General features: G+C 41.2%; 1 protein-coding gene across 7 annotated transcripts in view; it reads left to right on the top strand.

Annotated features, from left to right (window-relative positions):
• lnx1 (ligand of numb-protein X 1) overlaps nt 1-22878 on the top strand; it is a 282074-nt gene that overhangs the window by 177292 nt on the left and 81904 nt on the right. For all 7 annotated transcript variants that reach the window (XM_069924659.1, XM_069924664.1, XM_069924660.1 and 4 more), the window contains 2 exons: nt 15380-15654; nt 16035-16181. In XM_069924659.1, coding sequence (XP_069780760.1) covers nt 15380-15654; nt 16035-16181 — 422 coding nt within the window. The remainder of the gene's footprint in view (nt 1-15379; nt 15655-16034; nt 16182-22878) is intronic.

Raw genomic sequence — 22878 nt, forward strand, 5'->3', positions numbered from 1 at the left:
ACCTTTTTCCAGGAAGTAGCAGTGAGAACAGTGAGCTGAGTGGTGTGGATCCTTGATGATTGGTGCTGCTCACTCACTGCAGACGTCCTCGATGATGGGGAGGGATTTGCCCGTGATGTCTTGGGCTGTGTGCACTCTCTTTTGCAGGGCTTTCCACTCGGGGGTATTAATGTTTCCATTCCAGACTGTGATACAGCCAGTCAACACACTTTCCACCACAAATCTGTTGAAATTTGCCATGGTTTCCAATCTTATACCAGAACTCCGCAAACTCTCCACCTCTGATCCCCCAATGATCACTGGACCGTGTTAAGGAATTAGCTGTTTAACCAAATTGACTGTGTGTAGCAAGAGTATATTCTTTAAATTGACACTGAGCATAAGAAATATTTGTGTACAAGGTTATGCTTACCAATTTGATTAATTATTTGTTGGTAATGTTAAAATTCAATCATCCTTTGAGGATATGAATTTTGAAAGTGATATGCTGAATTATTATTTCTGTTTGATTAATACATGAGCACAGATGATTTTTAAAACTTGTTTCAAGGAATGCCTGGCTATCAAAGCATGATTTTTGGCTGTAATGCAACAGGTTCTGAACACTCAGTGGAACCTGTAGTGTTTCAAGATTTAGTCATTAAAAAAATATAATTTGAAATCTGCCTTGCATTTGAAAAGTGACCCAAATCTCGAATTACATTTTCTGAATTTTGTAAATTGTGAGAAAAGCTTGATTGGTTTTAAAAAGCATTTTGTTCAAAGTTATTTTAATGTAAACAATGATTTATTAGTATTTATGTCATTAAATATTTATATTTTTGTGGACCCTGAAAAGTTGAGTCACAATGTTTTTTTCGGCCAAAGTATTAGTGTTCTTCATATTAAGCAGACGTGGGAATTTGAGAAGGTGTAGATCCTATAATATGATTCAACAAAAGCTTCAGCCATTCTAATTAAATGTGCACTAAGTATTGGTTGGCATTGGTATTCAGATACCAGATGTTTAGCTTTGCTCAGGAAAATAAAAATGAATTTCAAAAAGTTCAAAATGTGAATCAAGTTAGTTGGCATGAACAAAAATTATGTTTCAGTCATTCAACCTTTTGTTCTGCCAACATGCAAGGTACAAATATGTTTCTGAAGTTTTTTGTGAATCTCCACAGATTCACTTCCACATTCTATTTTTGGCTGTGGAACCAAAAACCTGATAGTCTCTTACCCAAATAAATGCTACCAAATGCAAATGGTGCACCCAGTGACACACTTGAATATAAATAACCCAGCCTCCATACAGTTCACAGCTACAGACACCAGGTTTTGATCCTCTGGCAAACAAGTTGCATTTTCATCAGCTTGTAGACATTCTAGATCAATTCCTAGACCTCTTGCATATATAATACTTGTTCATTTTTATTGATTGACTGTTAAATTAACACCTAGAAAAGGAAACAACTTTTTTACATATATATAATCAAATAAGACCAGAAATTCCATTGAACAGCCTTTATAGAAGACTAACATCCTTGACATGATCCCTAATTCTGTGGATATGTATCTTGGTCATATTCCAACACATTTGTTAATGAAGCCAAAGCATCTCACTGCAGTATAGGTGGCCCAAGTCTGATATTTAAAAATACTGTTATGTCTCTGTGTTACTTGGGAGGCTTCTTAAATAACGTCGAGATGCAAGATTCAAATAGCGAAAGAGACTTTACTTACTGATGCTTTCCACCATCTCAGAAAACTGTTCACACGTTATACCTTTACATGCACCCCACAGTGGAGCACTACAGTTACTACAGTGAGAAGGGTTTATTCCTACACAGTATATCATATGGAATTTTTGTTAATTAAGGCTATGGTCATGATTCTATCAAGCTTCATGATTTACAAACACATGTCCAGCAGAGCCCCAACCATCAGCAATTACATCTCCCAGAAGGCCAAGTAAACAAACTTTAAAAAACAATCCTGGAAAAGCGCTCTTCAGATGTGTTCATTTTGGTCACTAATTCTAGAATAATTAGGAGATGGTTCAGTTCTTGTTTGTAATCTGATATATATCCTTTGGAAAAGACAATGTTCTAACATCTAACCTGGTTCTTCATCAATATAATTCACGATCCTCTTGTGGCTACTTAAATAAAATTATTGTCAGGGTCACCGCAGTCTATTCGCTTTGTTTTTTTAATCATCTCCATCTGATGGCCTGTAAGCTGTGCCCTTTGCAAATATCCATTTTTTCCTATCTAAAGTATTTTGTGCTTGTAATCTTCTAAACATTTCCCAAAAATCCTTTATCATTTTTATGATGAGGTCAAAGTAAGCAAGTAAAGACCAAACCATGTGTCACAAAAGAATTGCATGATAAGAAATTGTATCTTTTTTCAATTCGCCAATGAAATATGCTCTGAATCCAGAGGCATTTTGCTCTTGCCTGCACCTCTCATAACCACATGGTCAAACAGCATATGATCAGAAAGTTATTGTTTACAAATGTAATGACGAGTACTTGACATTTAAGAGGGAGGGTATTCCTTTCAATAAACTTTAATGCTCAGAAATCAGGAATGGAATTACGCTAATGCAATATCTAATCACAATTTTATAATTGTACCACCATCCTTTCTCTCCCCCACCCACCCCCTGTTTCCTGGTGAATTGAAGTTGGAGATGATTAGAGAATTGCTCGAGAACTGTGATGAAATTTAAAATGCTAATGGTAGATGTACAGAACAGCTGTTAGCTCCCAATTGTACCAAATTGTTAGGCATTAGGGATGGGAGGGAGGGTTACTCCTGGTGGCTGAGTGGAATACTTTGCACAAAAAATCTCCCCTGGGCAATCTGACAGCAGCAATGTGCCTGTGACAGACCTCGGAGACTCTGTGCTGAATAACTCCATCACCTCCATTCTGGGGCAGTGCTCCAGCAGCCACTGGGAGCCCACCTCAAAATGTGGAAATGATTATGAGGTCAGACGACCAGCTGGGCTCAGAGGATCAGTGAAAATGAAATGCCATGAACATTATTTCTTCTTTTAGGCTGAATAAATAGATTAGGTGTTTAGAATGCTGACATGCAGCAAATCTCTTACAGCCAAAACTTTAAGCAGATCAAGTGGTACCAGACTGTACATTCCATTGTTTTTGAAGTTATTAAGGAGAAATGTTTACTTGGCCTGAAGGAGTGGGGGAGGGGGTTTTGCAGTTATGGGTGAGAAGACCTGTTTTTAATAATGCTACTGCATTATGGAGCAAGACCTTTAACACATTTAACAACTGTGTTTAAGCCCTCTGCATTTTGGCGTAATGGTAAAATACTGCAGTGGACCCATGTGAAGATTTGTCTGCTCCGTCAATCCACCTCCCTAGAATCAAATAATAGCTAATGATTGTTACTGAACCATGCTTTTTTCTATAACATAATAGATATAGGAAGGATGTAATTAAGATGGAAAGAGTGCAGAAAAAATTCACAAGGATGTTACTGTGACTGAAGGGCTTGAGTTGCAAGAAGAGACTGGTTCGGGGCATTTTCACTAGAGGAGACCTCATGAGTGACCTTGTGTAAAATCATAAGAGGGATGAAGTGAAGAGTCAGACTTTTTTCAAGGGTAGAAAAGTCTAAAATAGAGGACATTGGTTTAAGGTGAGAGGGGAAACATTTAAAGGAGACCTGAGGGGCAACATTTTCACACAGAGGGTGCTGGGTATATACGGGAAGTGGGAACACTTGCAATAGGTCATGGTTTAAAAATCATTTTGGGGAGGTTCCTGGTTAGGATAGCTTAGAGGGATATTAGCCAAATGCAGAAAGTGGGATTAGTTTGTGTAGGTAACTCAGTTGACTGGGACAAGTTGGGCTGAAGGGCCTTTTTCTGTGTTGTATAATTTTGATTTTCGTAACTAATTTTACAAGATCTAAAAATGAGAGGTTAAAAAACTTTTATGTAACGTTAAATTTCATCTTGTATTATTTAAGTATTTATGGCTGCATTTCAAGGCCAAAAAAAGCATTGCATCAGTGATGGAATTAGGCAAACACTGACCAGTTTATTCAGGTGCAGTCCTATAAATAATATGTGGGCACTGATGTTAACAACAACTGTTTTAGCAACCAATTTGGACTGTATGTTTACAAACTTGAATCAACTAGAATAGCAAAATGCAATATACAACATTGTTTGGAAAGTAAGACAATAAGGCAAGCGAACAGCAAAAGAACTGGATTGGAGCCAGACCACAGTGAGGCCCATTACTTCCTCTGTGTTGTGGGCATACTGATGCTTTTTCTCTTGTTTTCTATTCCTCCAATTCTTTTTATTCCTTTTTTTAAACATGTTTTCTATTTCTCCCATTTATTATTTTTCTAGATAAGCCATGATATTTTCAGTGAGTGGTTTCCGTGTTTTATGTGCTTCTTGCACATTTTTTTTTACAAGCTATTTGAATTGGACAAGGAAAGGGTTGGTACAGTTACAATATTTTGTTTCAGTACTTCAACTTGAATTGTTATCTGCTGATCCTAAAGGCCATGAAATCAGTTGATCATTATGACCTTGACTTTGCTCTGTGGTAACTGTTGTCTTTGTTTTCACTGTGCACTTATGGTCCTGCAGCAGTGTTTGTTGCCGCACACTTCCTCTAAAGTGACCATTGAATATTGTAGCATCTGCAGGTTCTTCTCTGTATTGCTGTTAGTAAGCCATATAAACAAGATGGAGCTTCTATCCAAATATCCTTTCATTGATGATAGAAGACTCCAATTAAAAAAAGCTGTGGCTAATACAATAATTTATACCTCATGGTGTACACAGTTCTTAAAGACAAATGCACACTTGACCTTTACAATGTAGCGTTTCTCACCAAAAAGTAACAACAGCTATTTTAATATTAACAATTTACCTTTCTATTATTTTAATTATGTAAAGATAGTATAAAACAATGAACTATTTACAAAGCACAAACATAAATTTAGTTAAAAATAAATTAATTTATTTTCTATCCTCTCAATTATAGCCCTACATTATAAGCTGTTGTTGAGTCATAAGGCATAGAACAGGACCTTTGAACCAACTCATCCATGCTGACCAAGTTGGCATTCTGGGCCTGCATTTGGTCCATACCCTTCTAAGTCCTTCCAATTCAGAACCATAATATGTACCTCACTATTGATAAATCCAATCAGGCTTACATTTGACAAGTATCTCAGAGTTATTTTAAACTATACTTAACCGTGAATAGAATGTGTTGAGCATACCTTTAAATCTTTCTCTCTTTCTGCACGGAGATGATAGAGCTTGTAATAGAATATTTGTTTTAGGAATATTTTGTTGGGAATGTGGATGAATTCCCCTGTCAGTGTAGTCAACTGAGTGTGATTAGGGCTACAAGAGTGGAGGTATTGGTTTGGGAGTGGGCCATGATATTGATTTGCTTGTCCTTCCATGGAATTTAGAGGAGTCTGCAGTGTTAGCATTTGTGGTATTTTTACATTGCCTTGAGATGCTTGCTCACCAAGTTTTAAGGATCCATAGAAATGGAGGATTCATTACTACCCACTAGATCATGAGGTTTGTGGTTTGAAGTCTTGAATTTCATCTTTTTTCATCCACCCACCAAAGATATTGATGTCAGTAATGAATTGCATCATTTCCTCTCCACACCAGGACCATCCAACTTGATTGAAATAGTCTTGCTACAGTACTGTACATTATGTTTCCCATCTTCTTGATGGATTTTGGTGATAAAATACCCATGGTCTTTGCACTTCACTGATATGTATCTTGTAAACCATTCCATTTTTTAACATTTTGCTGCTGAAGGCTGTTAATATTCCCAGAAAAGAATCATGGGCCCCACCAACTCATGGTGGAGAAAGCAACATTTTGGTGTGGATAGAATATTTGTTGGCTAATGAGATAAAGTGCAAGGAGAGCTTTAAGTTCCAAGGCATAAATATCATGGAATAAATTATCCTGGTCCAACTGCCTTGATGCTATGGCCAAGAAAGCACAGTAACACTTCTACCTCCTCAGAAGGCTGAGGCCATTTAGAATGTTCCCAAAGGCTTTCACCAATTTTTATTGATGCACCACTAAAAGTATCCTACCTTGGTGCATCACAGCTTGGTATTCAGTGGTTCTTAACTTATTTCAGTCTAAGGCCCACCTAACATGCCATGGCCCAGTAGTGGTAATGAATGAGCAATATCTTCAAGTCAAAGGCAGCTCTTTAAGAAACACACTTTTATCTAATTTAAAGTATTTAGCATTTTTAATGACCACAAAAAAATTGCAGTTATTACGGCAGCCCAGGCCATCACACATACCAACTGCCTCAGCAAGTAACTAAGATAATAAAATATCCATCCCATCCCATTCATACTCTCCTTTTCCCATTGGGAAGAAAATAGAAATGTTTGAAAATACTGTGACAGAATATAGATATGTTTTTGGGAGATAAATAGGGGCAGGGTTTTTAGTGTAGATCACATACAAAAACATTAAAACAGGTTTATCTAAAATACTGGAGCTCTGCTAATGCTAGACATATTGGCCCCAGAACCTTTACAGAAGCTTTGGAGAGTGCGCAAGAGACTTCACTAATGGATTGTCTGGAGTGGAACTTGCTGTTGCTAGGAGGCTCATGTGGTTTTGCAAGCAGAGAGAGTAAAACAGGCTTTCTCTCAGAGAGAGAGAGAGACAGACAGATCAGTTCTACAGTTTTACAATCAGCAGCAGCAATTGGGACTGGAACAGGTCACGCTGGCAAGCTTGTGGAAACCCCATTTGGAAGACGGGGGTGTGAGTGCTTTGTTCAGCCTGGTCAAAGCCCTTGTGGTTCATGCAAGAGGAGAGGACTGGCTGTCTAATGTTTCACTTGAAATAAGAGAAACAAAAAGGCACTCTGTGGTGACCTGAAAGAAAGAGGTTATCACCTGGAGAACCCTGATGAGGCAAGTTTCTTCAGCAAGACATTGAAGAGGCTGATTACAAAAGGAATCAGTTGTGGGTGTCAACATACAATGAACCTCTCTCTGAAAACCAACAAGAACCTTCCTGAGCGGTAACCATTCATCAAAGTCTGGTGAACTCTATAAATGTTAAATACTGTGCACAGTATAAGAATTGCCTGCAGCCAGTGAACTTGGAGGAATGAGAAATGAGATTGGACTGTGAATTCAAGAACTTTTCTGAACTTAGACAAACATTACATACACGTACACTTAGAATTAGAAGGGGGGTTAGTTAAGTCGATAGTGATAAGTTAAAGTGTGATTTTTCATGTTTAAAGATAATTAAATCCAACTTTTGTTTAAGTAACCATTTGTCTTGGTGAATATCTATTGCTGCTGGGTTTGGGGGTCTTCTGGGCTCGTAACAATACATTCTAGCAGGTTCAAGGAAACTTCTTGCCAGTGTTAGTCATGTATGTTAAGGATGATCCCCTTGAGTTCACCAAACCTATCTCATTACCCTCACACTTTTTTATCTGTATTTTCTCTGTAACATGATATTCTGCACTTTTGATTTTTTTATACTACTATTGAATTTATGGGTTGATTTACCTGGATCGCATGCAGATATCACTGTATCTTGGCATATGTGATAATGAAAAATTATTCAAATTTGATTTTCTGTTTGGCCTTGGTCTTGGAATCTCAATTTCTATAAATAAATTAGTGGTCTAATTTTTAAGTTTGCTCATGAGACAAAGATCGTTAGGAAAGTGTGGAGACAACAACTTTGGAGGCTACTTTAGAAATCTAGAAAGTCTCAATTAGTGGGCAAAGGTCTGACAAATTGAGCAGAGCATGTAATTATGAGGAAAAGTTAAAACAATGTCTCAGTGGCGAAAATGCCACAAATGCTCTCACTGAATATCTTTAAGATGCAGAGAGATTGGTGTATGATTTACTAAAGGATGAAAGTCCATTCAGCGAATAATCAGAAATGCTTTTGTTTATGGTAACTGGAATTGAATGCAAAAGTAGGTAGTGTTGAGACCACATCTGGAGTAGTGAGTTTAATATTGGTCTCTTAAGAATAAGTTGGAATCAGTCAAATTAGTTCTACTGGGCTAATATCTATAATAGGTGAGTTGTCATCTGAGGGAAAGTTGAACTGTAGTTTAGGAAAGTAATTGAAGCATATAAGATCCCAAGTATTTTTGACGAGCTATGTAGGGAGTAAATGTTTCTTGCTTTAGAGGTAATCTGAAACTCGGGTTCATCCATTTAAGACAAATGGAGGAAACTTTTTCCCTTGGGTTTGAACTATTCCTTAACGAACAGCAGAATTTGCACATTTGTATTTAAGGATGATGACTTTGGATTCCCAATATGCAATATTAGAACTTTTGGATATCAAGGAAGTTGTGGGATATAAGTATGATAGGGAAAATGACATTGTGATAAAAGATCAGCCTTGATTTTTATGAATGGCAGAACAGGTTAAAAGAGCCAGACAGTCAAGTCCTGTTTTTAATTTTAATAGTAGTTTGTTTGAAGGGAGTGAAATAACTGTGGGTATGGGCAGGAGTGTGAAGTTAGGCTCTCAGTCAGGTCAACCATAATTGTAATGAGTGACACAGCATGCTTGAAGGCTTGGGCGGTGTGGTGAATGTCTGCCAAGCTGCCTGTCTCCCCCTCTGGCAAGCCTTGCTGTACTAACATTGGCTGTGCATTATTTCTACTGTTAAGGACACTCCCCTTGGATATAACTGTATAAGCATCTATTGTCTTTCATTATTGTACCATGAGTTTCTTCTAATAAAAGCCGTGATTATTGTTTGACTACATCGTCTTTGTCTACTTCATCAACTGGCACTTCAGGCGGACTACTCCAGATCCCAATTCATGCATTTGGCATATTCTTAATTCAAACTGCTCATAAAGGAGTTTTTAATCATTGCCAAACATTTTGATCAATATTTCTAGTTCTCTTGGTGCCATATCCAATAACATCTCCTTTCTGCCTCATGGTGGCCTCTGTGGTCAATTCCACTGGGAGACCTACCACTAATTATCTCTGCCTGGAGTGAACATGCATGCAGCCCTCTGGTAGTCAACACTGAAATCCCTGCATTTCATTAAAAATAAATTCTTCATTGATCCTCCTAACTCTCACCAATGTTTCACATCCGGGAATATCACCATTTTGTGCAATATCATCACAATTGGATGTTATGGCATTCTCTTGTCTATGTGGGCATTGCATACTTTCAGTTTCTACCCCACAAACCACCCTTACTTATCACAGAGAAACTATGGCATAGGGATTCCTTAAGGTGGTATGTGAGTGGGGAAAAAAAGATTGTACACTAGAACCACTGTTCTAGACCCAATTGTTACTGAAATATTCTGCTTGAGAAAAATTGTCATTGGCCCATTTCCTTTGGAGTTATGAAACCGTGCACATAATGAGTCAATTAGGTACAATTAAAACAGTGGTTTTCAACCTTTTTCTTTCCACCAACATACCACCTTAAGCAATCCCTTACTAATCACAGAGCACCTATGGCATAGGGAATACTTAAAGTGGTATGTGAGTGGAAAGAAAAAGGTTGAGAACCACTGACCTATGGCATAGGGATTACTGAAAGTGGTATGTGATTGGAAAGGTTTGAAAACCACTGCTGGAAATCACTATGCTTGGTTCTTTCGAAAGAGTCTCCTGTTTTCACTAATCTCTTCTTCCCCAGGCATATCTTGGCTTGCCTTCTGAGGGATCGAACAGTAGTTACAAATCTGGTCTCTGATTGCACATTGAGGTATTTTTTGAAAGGACTGGATTAAATGGAGAGGAAGGGAGAAGTGCAATATGGAAACAGGCCCTTCAGCCCAGTGTCTGTACCAAATGTCTTTCCTATTTGTACACTAATCCTACCCTAACTCTTTTTATTTTCCCTCCATTCCTATCAACTATTCTATTATCCAGAATTCTACTATTTGCCTGTACGCTAGAGCCATAGTTTTCAATTGTTTCTTTCCACTCACATCCTACCTTAATAATCCCTATCCCATAGATGCTCGGTGATTAGTAAGGGATTGCTTAAGGTGGGATGTGAGCGGGAAATAAAGGTGAGAACCACTGCTCTTGACCCAATAATTACTCAAATATTTTTCTTGAGAAAAATTGTCATTGGTCCATTTTTTTTGGAGTGATGAAACCGTACACATAAAGAGTCAATTAGGTACAATTAAAATAATTGTCTTCAAACTTTTTCTTTCAAGTCACATTATGCAGTTTTCTTTTGGAAATTGCTTGTTCCTGTCCTCGGCAGGTTCATTGCAAAATTTACAGACTTGTGAGACATCAGAAGCAATCCTGAAAAACTCTTTAGGATTCAACTTGAATATTGCCTGCAAGGAAACTGGTGGTTTGTTATACACTGGTGGTTTGTTATGTGTATGTGGCTGTAACATACACCATCATTGCCTGCCCTAAACTTGATGACGGTCATGTCATGATAAGGATTTTTACAAAAACTTAGCATTTCTTCCTTCCTTTCACTCTGCCGCTGTTGATAACTTTGTTGTTTTAACAATTTTCTTAAATTGCTCAGGTACTTTCAAAGATTTATATATGGCTACTCCAAGCCTCCCTATTATTGCAACCTTTAAAACTGTATCTTTTATACTGCACTTATATCATTTACTTTATATGATCTAAAATCTTCATGCTAAAATACACCATTTAAATTTTCATTGGATTCTTTGAACATTCATACCTATATTTAGTAGAAACTCTGACTTGTCCACAATAGTAGAGAAAGCATAACAATTTCTGTGGCACAGTATACAATAGCTGGGTTTTGAATATTTGAATGTGTCTAAAGGTTAAAATTCTGATGTGAACTCCACAGCAAAACAAGGACGAAAAAACCATGACCTTGGAGCATAGTAACAGTATGTCATTTATTGTCATTTTAACTTGCTTTCCTGCTTGGATCCTAATTCACTAAAGAAGTAACCAAGAGGTTTTCATAAACTTGTTTAACTCATGGTACACACAGCTGTGTTCTAGTTGTGCAGGAATAGAAGTAGAACACAAGAATGTTAAAATTTTGCAATACAGTTGAAAGTGAGCAAAAAAAAAGGGAAAGAAAAAAATCAAAGTATAAACAATTACAAGCACAGGCAATAATAATGAGAATTTACTTGCAGCAGAAATAGAGATACAAGTAATTGGTTTACAGTGATTTTTTTTTTAATCTTTCTTGTTGTTTATATGTTTAGTTGTGCCATCTTATTTAAATATTGATTGTATTTGTTTTCTCTGGTTACTATGGTACCAATAATATTGGTTAGTAAAAATTGAATTAGTTTGTTACTCTTCAGTACTCCAGTTATGATGATTGTGCCGTTGTGTTGGAATTGAGCAAGTTATTTATAGAAAAGGCAAAAAGTAAACTGCAGATGATGAAAATCTAAAATGAAAATAGAAAATGCTGGAAATGCTCAGGCTCTGTGGAGAGAGAAACAAAGTTTATTATAAATGAAATATGGGCAGCACGGTATTGTCATGGGTAGCACAACCACCCAGGTTAAAATCTGGCGCTGTTTGTAAGGAGTTTGTGTGTCTCCTGTGACCACGTGCACTTCCTCCGGATGCTCTGCTTCTTCACGTGTTTCAAAGGCATACAGAGTTGGTAGGATGATTGGCCACGTGCATTTAATTGGGTAGTGCAGGCGAGTTTGGACTGAATGGCCTGTTACGGTTCCGTACCTCTAAATTAAATGAATATAAAAAAGAGTGGATATGCTGGAAATCTGAAACTTGCCAGAGTTCTGAAGGGTTTCTGACCTCAATCGTTGACTATTTCTCTTCCCACAAAATGCAGCCTGTCCTGCTGAGTACTTCCAGCAGTTTCTGCTTTCTTTCAAATATTGACCGTTTCCTCCAGAGATTATTTATTAGTTTTTGTTTCTAGTTACATTGATGTAGAAATATGTGAGGATTGACTAATCAAACTGAAAGTAGGTAATGACGTTTATCGAGCATAATCTTATCCATTGCGTATTTCAAACTGCTTTAAGGATGCACGTTAGTTTTGTTTGTTTTTGGTCACCCGATGATTCTTTGTGATGGTCTGTACTCCCTTTGAGCATTAAATTCTGAACCTTCCAGGACCCACCATTTGGCTTTGAATTATGATTTGAAACATTTTTCTAACTAGATGTTGTATCAGCCAATAAATTACAGAAATAAGTAAATTAATTTTCTCGAAGATGAGAGAATGAATTTCCAAGCTAGTCCTTGGACATCAGGGTTAGCTTACAGCTATTGCTGAAGGGAGATAACCTCACAGCATAGATCCATCCCAATGGCTTCAAGGAAACAAGACAAAATAAAAGACAAGCAGGACAGGGATTCAATGAATTTTGTTTATTTGGATTTTCAGAAGACCTTTGACACGGTGCAATATGTAAGGTTGCTATTATGGGAAAAGTGTGGATAGAAAATTGGCTGACTGGCAGAGGGCAAAGTGTGGGAATAAAGGAATCCTTTTCTAGCCGGTGACTAGTTATGTTCCACAGGTGTCAGTATTGGGTCTCCTACTTCTCGTGTTCCACGTGAATAATTCAGATGATGGAATTGATGGCTTTGTGGCCAAATTTGCAAATAATTAAAAGATAGGTGGAGGGTGGGTAGTTTTGAGGGAATAGGCAGTCTGCAGAGGGGCTTGGGAGAGTTTGGGAGAATGGACAAAATAAGTGGCAGATGAAATACAGTGTAGGGAAGAGTATGGTCCTGTACTGTCGTAGAAGGAATAAAAAGTAGACTATTTTATAAATGAGGAGAGAATTCCAAAAGTGGGGCGCTAGAGGAACTTGGAAGTCCTACTGCAGGATTCCTGAAAGGGTTCACTTGCAGGTTACGACATTAATAAGGAAGACAAATGCAATTTTGGCATTAGTTTTCAGAGGACTAGAATATTAAGGCAAGGATGTAATGCTGTGGCTTTACAAGGCATTGGTGAGACCGCATTAGAGTATTGTGAAGTGTTTTGGGATCCTTATCTAAGGAAGATGTGCTGGTATTGGAGAGGACCCAGAAGAGGTTTACGAAAATGATCCTGGGAATCAGAGGGTCAACGTGTGAGGAGCTTTTGGTTCTGGATACCAAATATTGAAAGGACTGGATAGAGTGGATGAGGATAGGATGTTTCCAGCATTGGGAGAATATAGGGACAGAGGCCACGGCGTCAGAATTAAAGGCTGTCCCTTTGGAGTAGAAATTTCATCAGAGGATAATGAATCTGTAGAACGTGTTGCCCCAGGAGGTTGTGGGGTGAAGTCATTGGGTAGGTTTAAAGTGGAGTTTGCCATGTTCTTGATAAGTAAAGTTTCAAAGGTTATAGGGAGAAGGCATGAGTATGGAGAGGAAAAATACATTAGCCGAGATTTGGTGGAGCTGACTCGATGGGCTAAATGACATAATAATGCTCCTACATCTTATGATTGTCTAGCTGCCACCTTCATTGTTTGGGATTATTAGCACCGTGGTAGAAGGCAGAATGGGTACATGTTCCAGAATACGTTGCCCACCTGACATGAATCTGAAAAAAATAATGATGTTCCTTTTGACTGGATTTTTAAATTCATCTGCCACATGGGTGTAAGGTGAGAGCTGGGAAACAGTTCCAGTGGATAAGTAGTTATAGAGATAATTAAAAGGTACTCCCCGACCTACGAGTGAAATTGGGTTCAAAAAAATCAGTCTTATCTCGAAATGGACATGTCGGAATTTTGCCCACACACGTGGAGTACTGAAGTCTTAAAGCAAACTTTTTAATCAACTGTATTTGACAAATTATACAGGGAAACAGGGTATGTAAGAATCAAAATGTGTGTTCTTACTTTGTTAGTTGGCATCCCTGGGTCCATAGGTTGGGCACGGCCATCTTGATTCCTGTGCGCATGCGCGAATCTTTGATTGAGTTTGGTTGGTGCATGCATGAGCATTAAGCGCCCTCATGATATTGAATTTGTGTCCTTACTGGTCATGTATGCACCAACCGAACTCCAATACACGATTCACACATGTGCCAACTTAAGATTCGTATTTGCCATCCCTTGCCCAGACATGACTACCACTACAGTCATCCGGGCACTGCACTATTTGTTCACCCTATTTGGGTACCCGTCATACATCCACAGTGATCGGGGGTCCTCATTCATAGGCGATGATCTGCACCAATACCTAATGGACAGAGGTATCGCCACTAGTTATAACTCCCAAGGGAATGGCCAGGTACAGAGGGAAAATACCATTGTGTGGAAGGTCGTCCTCCTTCCCCTCAAGTCCAGGGGGCTGCCTGTTTCTCACTGGCAGGAGGTCCTTCCCGAGGCACTCCACACAATCAGGTCACTGCTATGTACTGCCAGCAATGCTACCCATCACAAACTAATTTTCTCCTTCTCCAGGAAGACCCCATCGACGATCACCCTTCCAACTTGGTTGATGTCCCCAGGGCTGGTCCTGGTATAGAAGCACGTGAGGGGCCATAAAACTGACCCACTGGTCAAAAGGGTCCAGCTTCTACATTCAAATGCATACGTGGCCTACCCGGATGGCTCCGAGGAAATGTTTCCATCTGGGACCTCATGCGTGCGGGGGCACCTGAGGAGCCTACCCACCAATCTGCACCCTCTCCTCCCATGGACTCACACTACATACCATGGCACCTGAGCCCCGCCCTTGCCCCAGTCACTCCAGTCGAGTTGCCACGCCCCCAGCAGATTGACACAATGCTGGAGGACCAGGAGGAAACAACGGCCCCAGCTACCGCAGAGCAACCGACTCTCCGCCAGTCACAACGGAAGACCAGGCCACTGGACAGACTTAACCTCCAAGACCTTTATAAGACTTTGTGCCCCACATCACCCCGCTGGACAAAAAAAAACGGGTTAATGTGGTGAACTGCTGTACACTCATTAATCTGGCTCTTCCCCGTCCTGTGGCTCCTCCCTCTTGACCCTGTATAAAGGTTCCAACACCACAACCCATCCCCAGAAAGCCTGGGTCACAGCACAGGATGACCTTCTTGTGTATTGTAAATAAAGAACTGTAATTCTGTAATTAGTCTTTTGAGTTATTGATAGTGCATCAAAAGCCATAAAATGTTAGCATGCAGCTAAAGTAAGTAGTTAAGAATTGAACTCTATTGAAAAGGGTTTAAAGCTTAAAAATAGAAAACTTGTTACAATTGTACTAGTGTTGGTGAGGCCACTGGGTTCTACTGTCAGTCATCAAGCACGGGTTGATGTTCGAATGTGATTTGGTCACATCAAAATATCCATTTGGTTGAACTTAACTCACAAATAGCAAATTTTTTAATGTTTTATGTTTATAAATGTTTTAGGTGCAAAGGAGCGATCCAGTGTGGACTCTTGAGAAAACGAGAGGAGCATTCACAGGAACATTCTCCAATAGGTGGGACAAATTCAGTGGCACAGGTTCCTGTGGAAAGCAGTGAAGTAACAGCACCTGTGCTTTCCCCACCTCTGTCTGCACCTGTAGCTCTGGCCTTGACAACAAATGAATCAGGTCTGATAAATCCCGCCTTTGAAACCGGTTCTGAAGATAGCCATTCAGAGAACAATTCCAGCACTCCTAACAAAAGTAGTATTAAAAAACGTAAGTCTCTCTGTGATTCCTAATATGTTAATCCATCCCTCTTGAGTAAATTACCGCTTTTGCAACACTCCCTAACGTCATTTTTTCTCCAATCTAGTGAGCTAAATCTCCAATTTAAAAAAAAAATTTCATACCAATCTCTATTAAGTAAACTGGTCTTGAATGCATAGAAAGGGATGATTTCCAAAATTTTAAAAGTTTATTAAGGTAAAATCTCCACAGTTTAAGGATGCTGTATAAATTTGTGATTCATAAAAATGGCACTGAGGTCAATTAAAGTGCTTTTTTCAGGGTTCACTTGCAGGTTACGACATTAGTAAGGAATGAATTTATAAGTTAAACTGATGTGACTAATGTTACTAATATTTATTTTCTCATAGAACGACATTTTGATCGTACTCCAGTGAGAAGCAGATCCTTTAAAAAACTGAACCGTGCTTTCACCTATCTCCGCAAGACTAGTAACTCAAATCTAGTTGAAAGTGATTCAAGTGAAAGTGTACAGACTGCCACCCTTCCAGAAGAAGGTAACAAACACTTTCAGTGGCTTTCAGTACTACCATAAAAAACTGAAAGAGCAAACAGTTATAGAGAGATGAAAAACTTCAGATACTGGGATCTTGAGTTAAAAGGGAGGAGTTGGAGGGACTGAGCAGGTCAGGCAGCATGCATAGATAGTCAATGTTTTAGGTCAGGACCCTTTACTGCAGTAGTTCTTAACCTTTTTCTTTCTACTCACATACCACCTTAAGTAATCCCTTACTAAATTACTTAAGGAGATATTTGAGTAGAAAGAAAAAGGTTGAGAACCACTACTTTACTGAGACAGAAGTATATAAAATGGGGAAAAATGGAGGGGGGGAAGAGGCTGAGGAGGGGCTAAATGGTAATAGTGCACTGAACAGAAGGAAGAGGTGAAAAGACAGGGAGAGGAAGACTAATGGTATGGGGAGGGGTAGTAAGAGATAAAAGTGAAAACAAGAGCAGATAAAGGTAAGATGAAAACAGTGGAACTAAAAGGAGATAGGATTACCTAAAATTAGAAAAGTCAATATTCATGCTGTTGGGTTTAAGGCTGTCCAGGGAGAGTATAAGATGTTGTTCCTTAGATTTATGTTTGATTTGCTGTAGCAATTGTTCTAAAATAGTTTCTGAGAGGGAGTGCAGAAAACCTTCACTATTTATCGGGCTCTGGTATGGTCTCAAGGTGAGATTGTAATCATTTGAACCATGTGAAGCTTTGAATTCCAATTCCATCTATCATAGAACATAGAACATAGAATAATTCAGCAGAGGTACAAGCCCTTCAGCCCATGATGTCCATAAGATCATAAGTTACTCTATAGGAGCAGAAATAGGCCATTCAGCGCATTGAGTCTGCTCCACCTTTCAAATCATTCCTGATGTTAGCTCCATTCTCCTGTCTCCTCCGCATAATGTTTGATGCCCTTACTAATGAAGAAACTATCAACCGTTTAAATATAACAAATGACAGCCTCCACAGCTGTTTGTGGCAATGAATTCCACAAATTAGCCACCCTTTAGCTGAAGAATTTTTTCCTCATTTCTGTTGTAAAGGATTTTTTTGTATTTTGGGTCTGTGTTCTTGTAGAAGCATCTTATTCACATCCATTCTATCCATCCCTTTCAATATCTGTCTTAATGTTTGTACAAAACTTGATGTTAAGTTAACCTAAATCTCTTCTGTATGCACATGATATATGTCCCTGAATTTCCTGCACATTCTTCAGTCCATCTAAAAGCCTCTTAAATGCTTCCATCGTGTCTGCTTCCACCATTATCCCTAACATTCTGTTCAGGTATTTACCACGCTATGTATTTAAAACAAAGTTGACCTTCAGATCTCTTTAAACTATCCTCCCCGACCACCCCACTCCCCATCACATTAAGTATGTCCTCTGGTATTTGACACAAATGTAATTTTCCTTGTTAAAAATAATGAACACTGAACCAAAGAGATTGGGTGTAGAAGAAAGAGCAACAGTGAAGTCTGCACCCTGCAGCAAGAATAATGCTGTCCTAAAGCAAGGTTGGAATCAGGCTTTATAGGCCATTTAAAACACACTCTGTGAACAATTTATAATTCATACTTTTACATAATATTATAATTTTCCTTGCAATGCCTGCTGTGGGCTCCTGATTGCCACCAGTCTTGCACTGCATTAATTAAAATGTAATTTATATTGCAATTTTTCCTTTGTTCACATTTAGTTTTTTGCATCAGGATATATATCTATATGCAGTTAATGTACATGTGTATGTATGTACGTGTACATGTTTATGTGTGTGCACATATATACTTGTCATGTATATATGTGAATATATATATGTATGTATATAAATGTATACATACTCTGCGGCGGCGCTGGCCTCGGTTAAGTGAGGCAGGCGGAGGCCCCGATCTGGGCAAGAACGAAGGGGAGGCGGCGTCCCCGGCCTCGGTCAAGTGAGGCAGGCGGAGGCCCCGGTCCGGGCAGAAAGAAGGAGGCAGCGGCCCCGTCCTGGGCAAGAACGAAGGCGAGGCGGCGTCCCCGGCCTCGGTCAAGTGAGGCAGGCGGAGGCCCCGGTCCGGGCAGAAAGAAGGAGGCGGCGGCCCCGTCCCGGGCAAGAACGAAGGCGAGGCGGCGTCCCCGGCCTCGGTCAAGTGAGGCAGGCGGAGGCCCCGGTCCGGGCAGAAAGAAGGAGGCGGTGGCCCCGTCCCGGGCGCAGGGAAAGCAGCGGCGGCCTCGGCCCCGGTCCGGGCAGTATGGTCTGACCTAGGAGGGGAGGCAGGCCCCTCCAGCCCGGGTAAGAAACCTGCATAGGAGAAGGCCACTCCGATATAAAACCTACGACCCAAGGACCTCGCTGCCACGTCCCTGCTTGCTTGGCCACGGCACACGAACCATGGGTGTAAAGGGTGGGGCCAGTACTGCGCGCACTGCACTCCACCTAAAAGCTCCTTTGCGCAGGCCCGAGGACAAGTCCACGTCCTCCCCCTCCACGTCCTCCCCCTCAAAAAATGCTCACAAACTCAAGCTAGCATGCTGGAACATCAGAACCATGCTAGACAAGGCCGACAGACCTGAACGTCGGTCTGCCCTCATCGCACATGAACTCCTCAGACTTGACATCGACATAGCTGCTCTCAGTGAAGTCCGCCTTGCAGATGTAGGCAGCCTCCAAGAACGCGGCGCGGGCTACACACTCTACTGGTCTGGCAAGCCTATGGATGAACGACGCCTAACTGGTGTAGGCTTCATGGTCAAGAACTCCATTGCCTCCAAACTCGAAAACCTCCTAACAGGCCACTCGGACCGGATCATGTCCATGTGACTCCCCCTTCAAAACAAGCGTCGCATCACCCTCATCAGTGTCTATGCTCCAACCCTCCAGGCGGAACCAGCAGAAAAGGACAAGTTCTACACTGACCTGCGCAACCTCATTCAACGCACCCCTACAGCCGACAAGGTTGTCATCCTTGGCGACTTCAACGCTCGCGTCGGCAAAGACTCAGAAACCTAGCCGGGAATCATGGGCAAGCATGGTGTCGGCAAGTGCAACGACAATGGGCGCCTCCTGTTGGAGCTCTGCGCAGAACAGCGGCTTGTCATTACAAACACCCTTTTTCAGCAGAGGGACAGCCTGAAGACTACCTGGATGCATCCCCAATCCAAACACTGGCACCTCCTGGACTACGTCCTGGTGCGAGAAAGAGACAAACGAGATGTGCTCCACACCAGGGTCATGCCTAGCACGAAATGCCACACTGACCACCGGCTGGTTCGCTGCAAGCTCAACCTTCACTTCAAGCCAAAGCCCAGGAACAGTAAAGCCCCCAGAAAGAGGTTCAGTGTTGGAAACCTGCAGTCAGACGAAGCGAGAGGAAACTTCCAGGCAAACCTCAAAGCTAAGCTCGAGGATGCAATCCGCCTCACGGACTTGTCCCCTGAAATCCTCTGGGATCAGCTGAAGACTACCATACTGCAATCCACTGAAGAGGTACTGGGCTTCTCCTCCAGGAAAAACAAGGACTGGTTCGACGAAAACAGCCAGGAAATCCAGGAGCTGCTGGCAAAAAAGCGAGCTGCCCACCAGGCTCACCTTACAAAGCCGTCCTGGCCAGAGAAGAAACAAGCCTTCCGTCGCGCATGCAGCCAACTTCAGCGTAAACTCCGGGAGATCAAAAATGAGTGGTGGACTTGCTTCGCCAAACGAACCCAGCTCAGCCCGGACATTGGTGACTTCAGGGGTTTTTACGAGCCTCTAAAGGCTGTGTACGTCCCCTCACCCCAAGTCCAAAGCCCGCTGCGCAGCTCAGACGGCAAAGTCCTCCACAGCGACAAGATCTCCATCCTCAACTGATGGTCAGAATGCTTCCAATCTCTTTTCAGTGCCAACCGCTCAGTCCAAGATTCCACCCTGCTCCAGCTCCCTCAACAGCCCCTAAGGCTAGAGCTGGATGAGGTCCTCACCCGGGAAGAGACATATAAGGCAATTGAACAACTGAAAAGTGGCAAAGCAGCAGGTATGTATGGAATCCCCCCCCCCCCAGAGGTCTGGAAGGCTGGCGGCAAAACTCTGCATGCCAAACTGCATGAGTTTTTCAAGCTTTGCTGGGACCAAGGAAAACTGCCTCAGGACCTTCGTGATGCCATCATCATCACCCTGTACAAAAACAAAGGTGAGAAATCACTCTGCTCAAACTATATGGGAATCACACTGCTCTCCATTGCAGGCAAAATCTTCGCTAGGATTGTCCTAAATAGAATAATACCTAGTGTTGCCGAGAATGTTCTCCCAGAATCACAGTGCAGCTTTCGCGCAAACAGAGGAACTACTGACATGGTCTTTGCCCTCAGACAACTCCAAGAAAAGTGCAGAGAACAAAACAAAGGACTCTACATCACCTTTGTTGATCTCACCAAAGCCTTCAACACTGTGAGCAGGAAAGGGCTTTGGCAAATACTAGAGCGCCTCGGATGTCCTCCAAAGTTCCTGAACATGGTTATCCAACCGCACGAAAACCAACAAGGTCGGGTCAGATACAGCAATGAGCTCTCTGAACCCTTCTCCATTAACAATGGGGTGAAGCAAGGCTGCGTTCTCGCACCAACCCTCTTTTTAATCTTCTTCAGCATGATGCTGAACCAAGCCATGAAAGACCTCAACAATAAGACGCTGTTTACATCCGGTACCGCACGGATGGCAGTCTCTTCAATCTGAGGCGCCTGCAAGCTCACACCAAGACACAAGAGCAACTTGTCCGTGAACTACTCTTTGCAGACGATGCCGCTTTAGTTGCCCATTCAGAGCCAGCTCTTTAGTGCTTGACGTCCTATTTTGCGGAAACTGCCAAAATGTTTGGCCTGGAAGTCAGCCTGAAGAAAACTGAGGTCCTCCATCAGCCAGCTCCCCACCATGACTACCAGCCCCCCCACATCTCCATCGGGCACACAAAACTCAAAATGGTCAACCAGTTTACCTACCTTGGCTGCACCATTTCATCTGATGCAAGGTTCGACAAAGAGATAGACAACAGACTCGCCAAAGCAAATAGCGCCTTTGGAAGACTACACAAAAGAGTCTGGAAAAACAACCACCTGAAGAGTATAAGCGAATACAGAGCTGTTGTCATACCCACACTCCTGTTCGGCTCCGAATCATGGGTCCTCTACCGGCATCACCTACGGCTCCTAGAACGCTTCTACCAGCGTTGTCTCCGCTCCATCCTCAACATTCATTGGAGCGACTTCATCCCTAACATCGAAGTACTCGAGATGGCAGAGGCCGACAGCATCGAATCCACGCTGTTGAAGATCCAACTGCGCTGGATCGGTCACGTCTCCAGAATGGAGGACCATCGCCTTCCCAAGATTGTGTTATATGGCGAGCTCTCCACTGGCCATCGTGTCAGAGGTGCACCAAAGAAGAGGTACAAGGACTGCCTAAAGAAATCTCTTGATGCCTGCCACATTGACCACTGCCAGTGGGTTGATATCGCCTCAAACCGTACATCTTGGCGCCTCACAGTTCGGCGGGCAGCAACCTCCTTTGAAGAAGACCGCAAAGCCCACCTCACTGACAAAAGACAAAGGAGGAAAAACCCAACACCCAACCCCAACCAACCAATTTTCCCTTGCAACCGCTTCAACTGTGTCTGCCTGTCCCGCATCGGACAGCCACAAACGAGCCTGCAGCTGACATGGACATTACCCCTCCATAAATCTTCTTCCGCGAAGCCAAGCCAAAGAAGATATATATATATGTATATATATATATGCACATACAAACACGCACACACATATATATACATACTGTGTATATATATATTTTTTTTAAAAAGTATATATATATTTTTAGCTTTGTAAAATTTCTCAATTGTTAAATTGGTATTACTGCACAGCACCAGGAAACCAGGCAGGTTTAACCAATGAACACGTGCATGTGACTTGACCAGAAATATCTGTAAACATCTAGGAACATTCTAGAGCAAGCTATCACAGGCAAATTATCTTGATAGAATTTGGGAAAAGATTTTTTGGAGAATAAAATTAATGGGGATCTTTTTAGTGGAAGTGTCTTAGTTGTGTTACAGGATTCGTTAGAATAGTTAAGGGTAAAATGTGTCTTTAAAAGAGATTGTGGGGGTTCAGTTGAGGTTACACTTCGCAAACAGAGTAACACTTCACAAAATACATCTCATTTAAAATGCAAGAGCTTTGCTGAAGTGAGACATTGTGTCACCAGTGACTTTTCAGAGACAATGGAACCGCTTTGGAAAGAACAGCACAAGGAGGTGCAAATGGAACAAAGTCCATGCTCAAATACTGATAAGATCATTCAAAGATTGGGTTTGGAGCCCTGTAAGAAGTCATATGATTTTTACAAGCAGAGAGAGGAAAAACAGACCGGTGATTTCTCTTTTGGAGAGAGAAAGAGAAGTCAGTTCTACAGCAGCAGTTGAGGCTGCAAAATAGCAAGATGGCAGGCAATTTTGTTGAAAAAACCCATTTTGAAGATGGGTTGTGAGATCTGAGTTCAGCCTTTTGAAAGCCCAGAGCCTGGTGGAAATTATAAATGTTGAATTCTGTGCACAGTATAAGAATTGCCTGAAACCGGTGAACTTGGAGAAGTGAAAAGTGAGATTGGACAGTGAATCAGAGAACTTTCCTGAACATATACAGATTACATGTACGTGCGCTTAGAATTAGAAGGGGGTTA

This window comes from Narcine bancroftii, chromosome 3 (genome assembly GCF_036971445.1).
Source record: "Narcine bancroftii isolate sNarBan1 chromosome 3, sNarBan1.hap1, whole genome shotgun sequence".
NCBI classification, from domain to species: Eukaryota; Metazoa; Chordata; class Chondrichthyes; order Torpediniformes; family Narcinidae; genus Narcine; species Narcine bancroftii.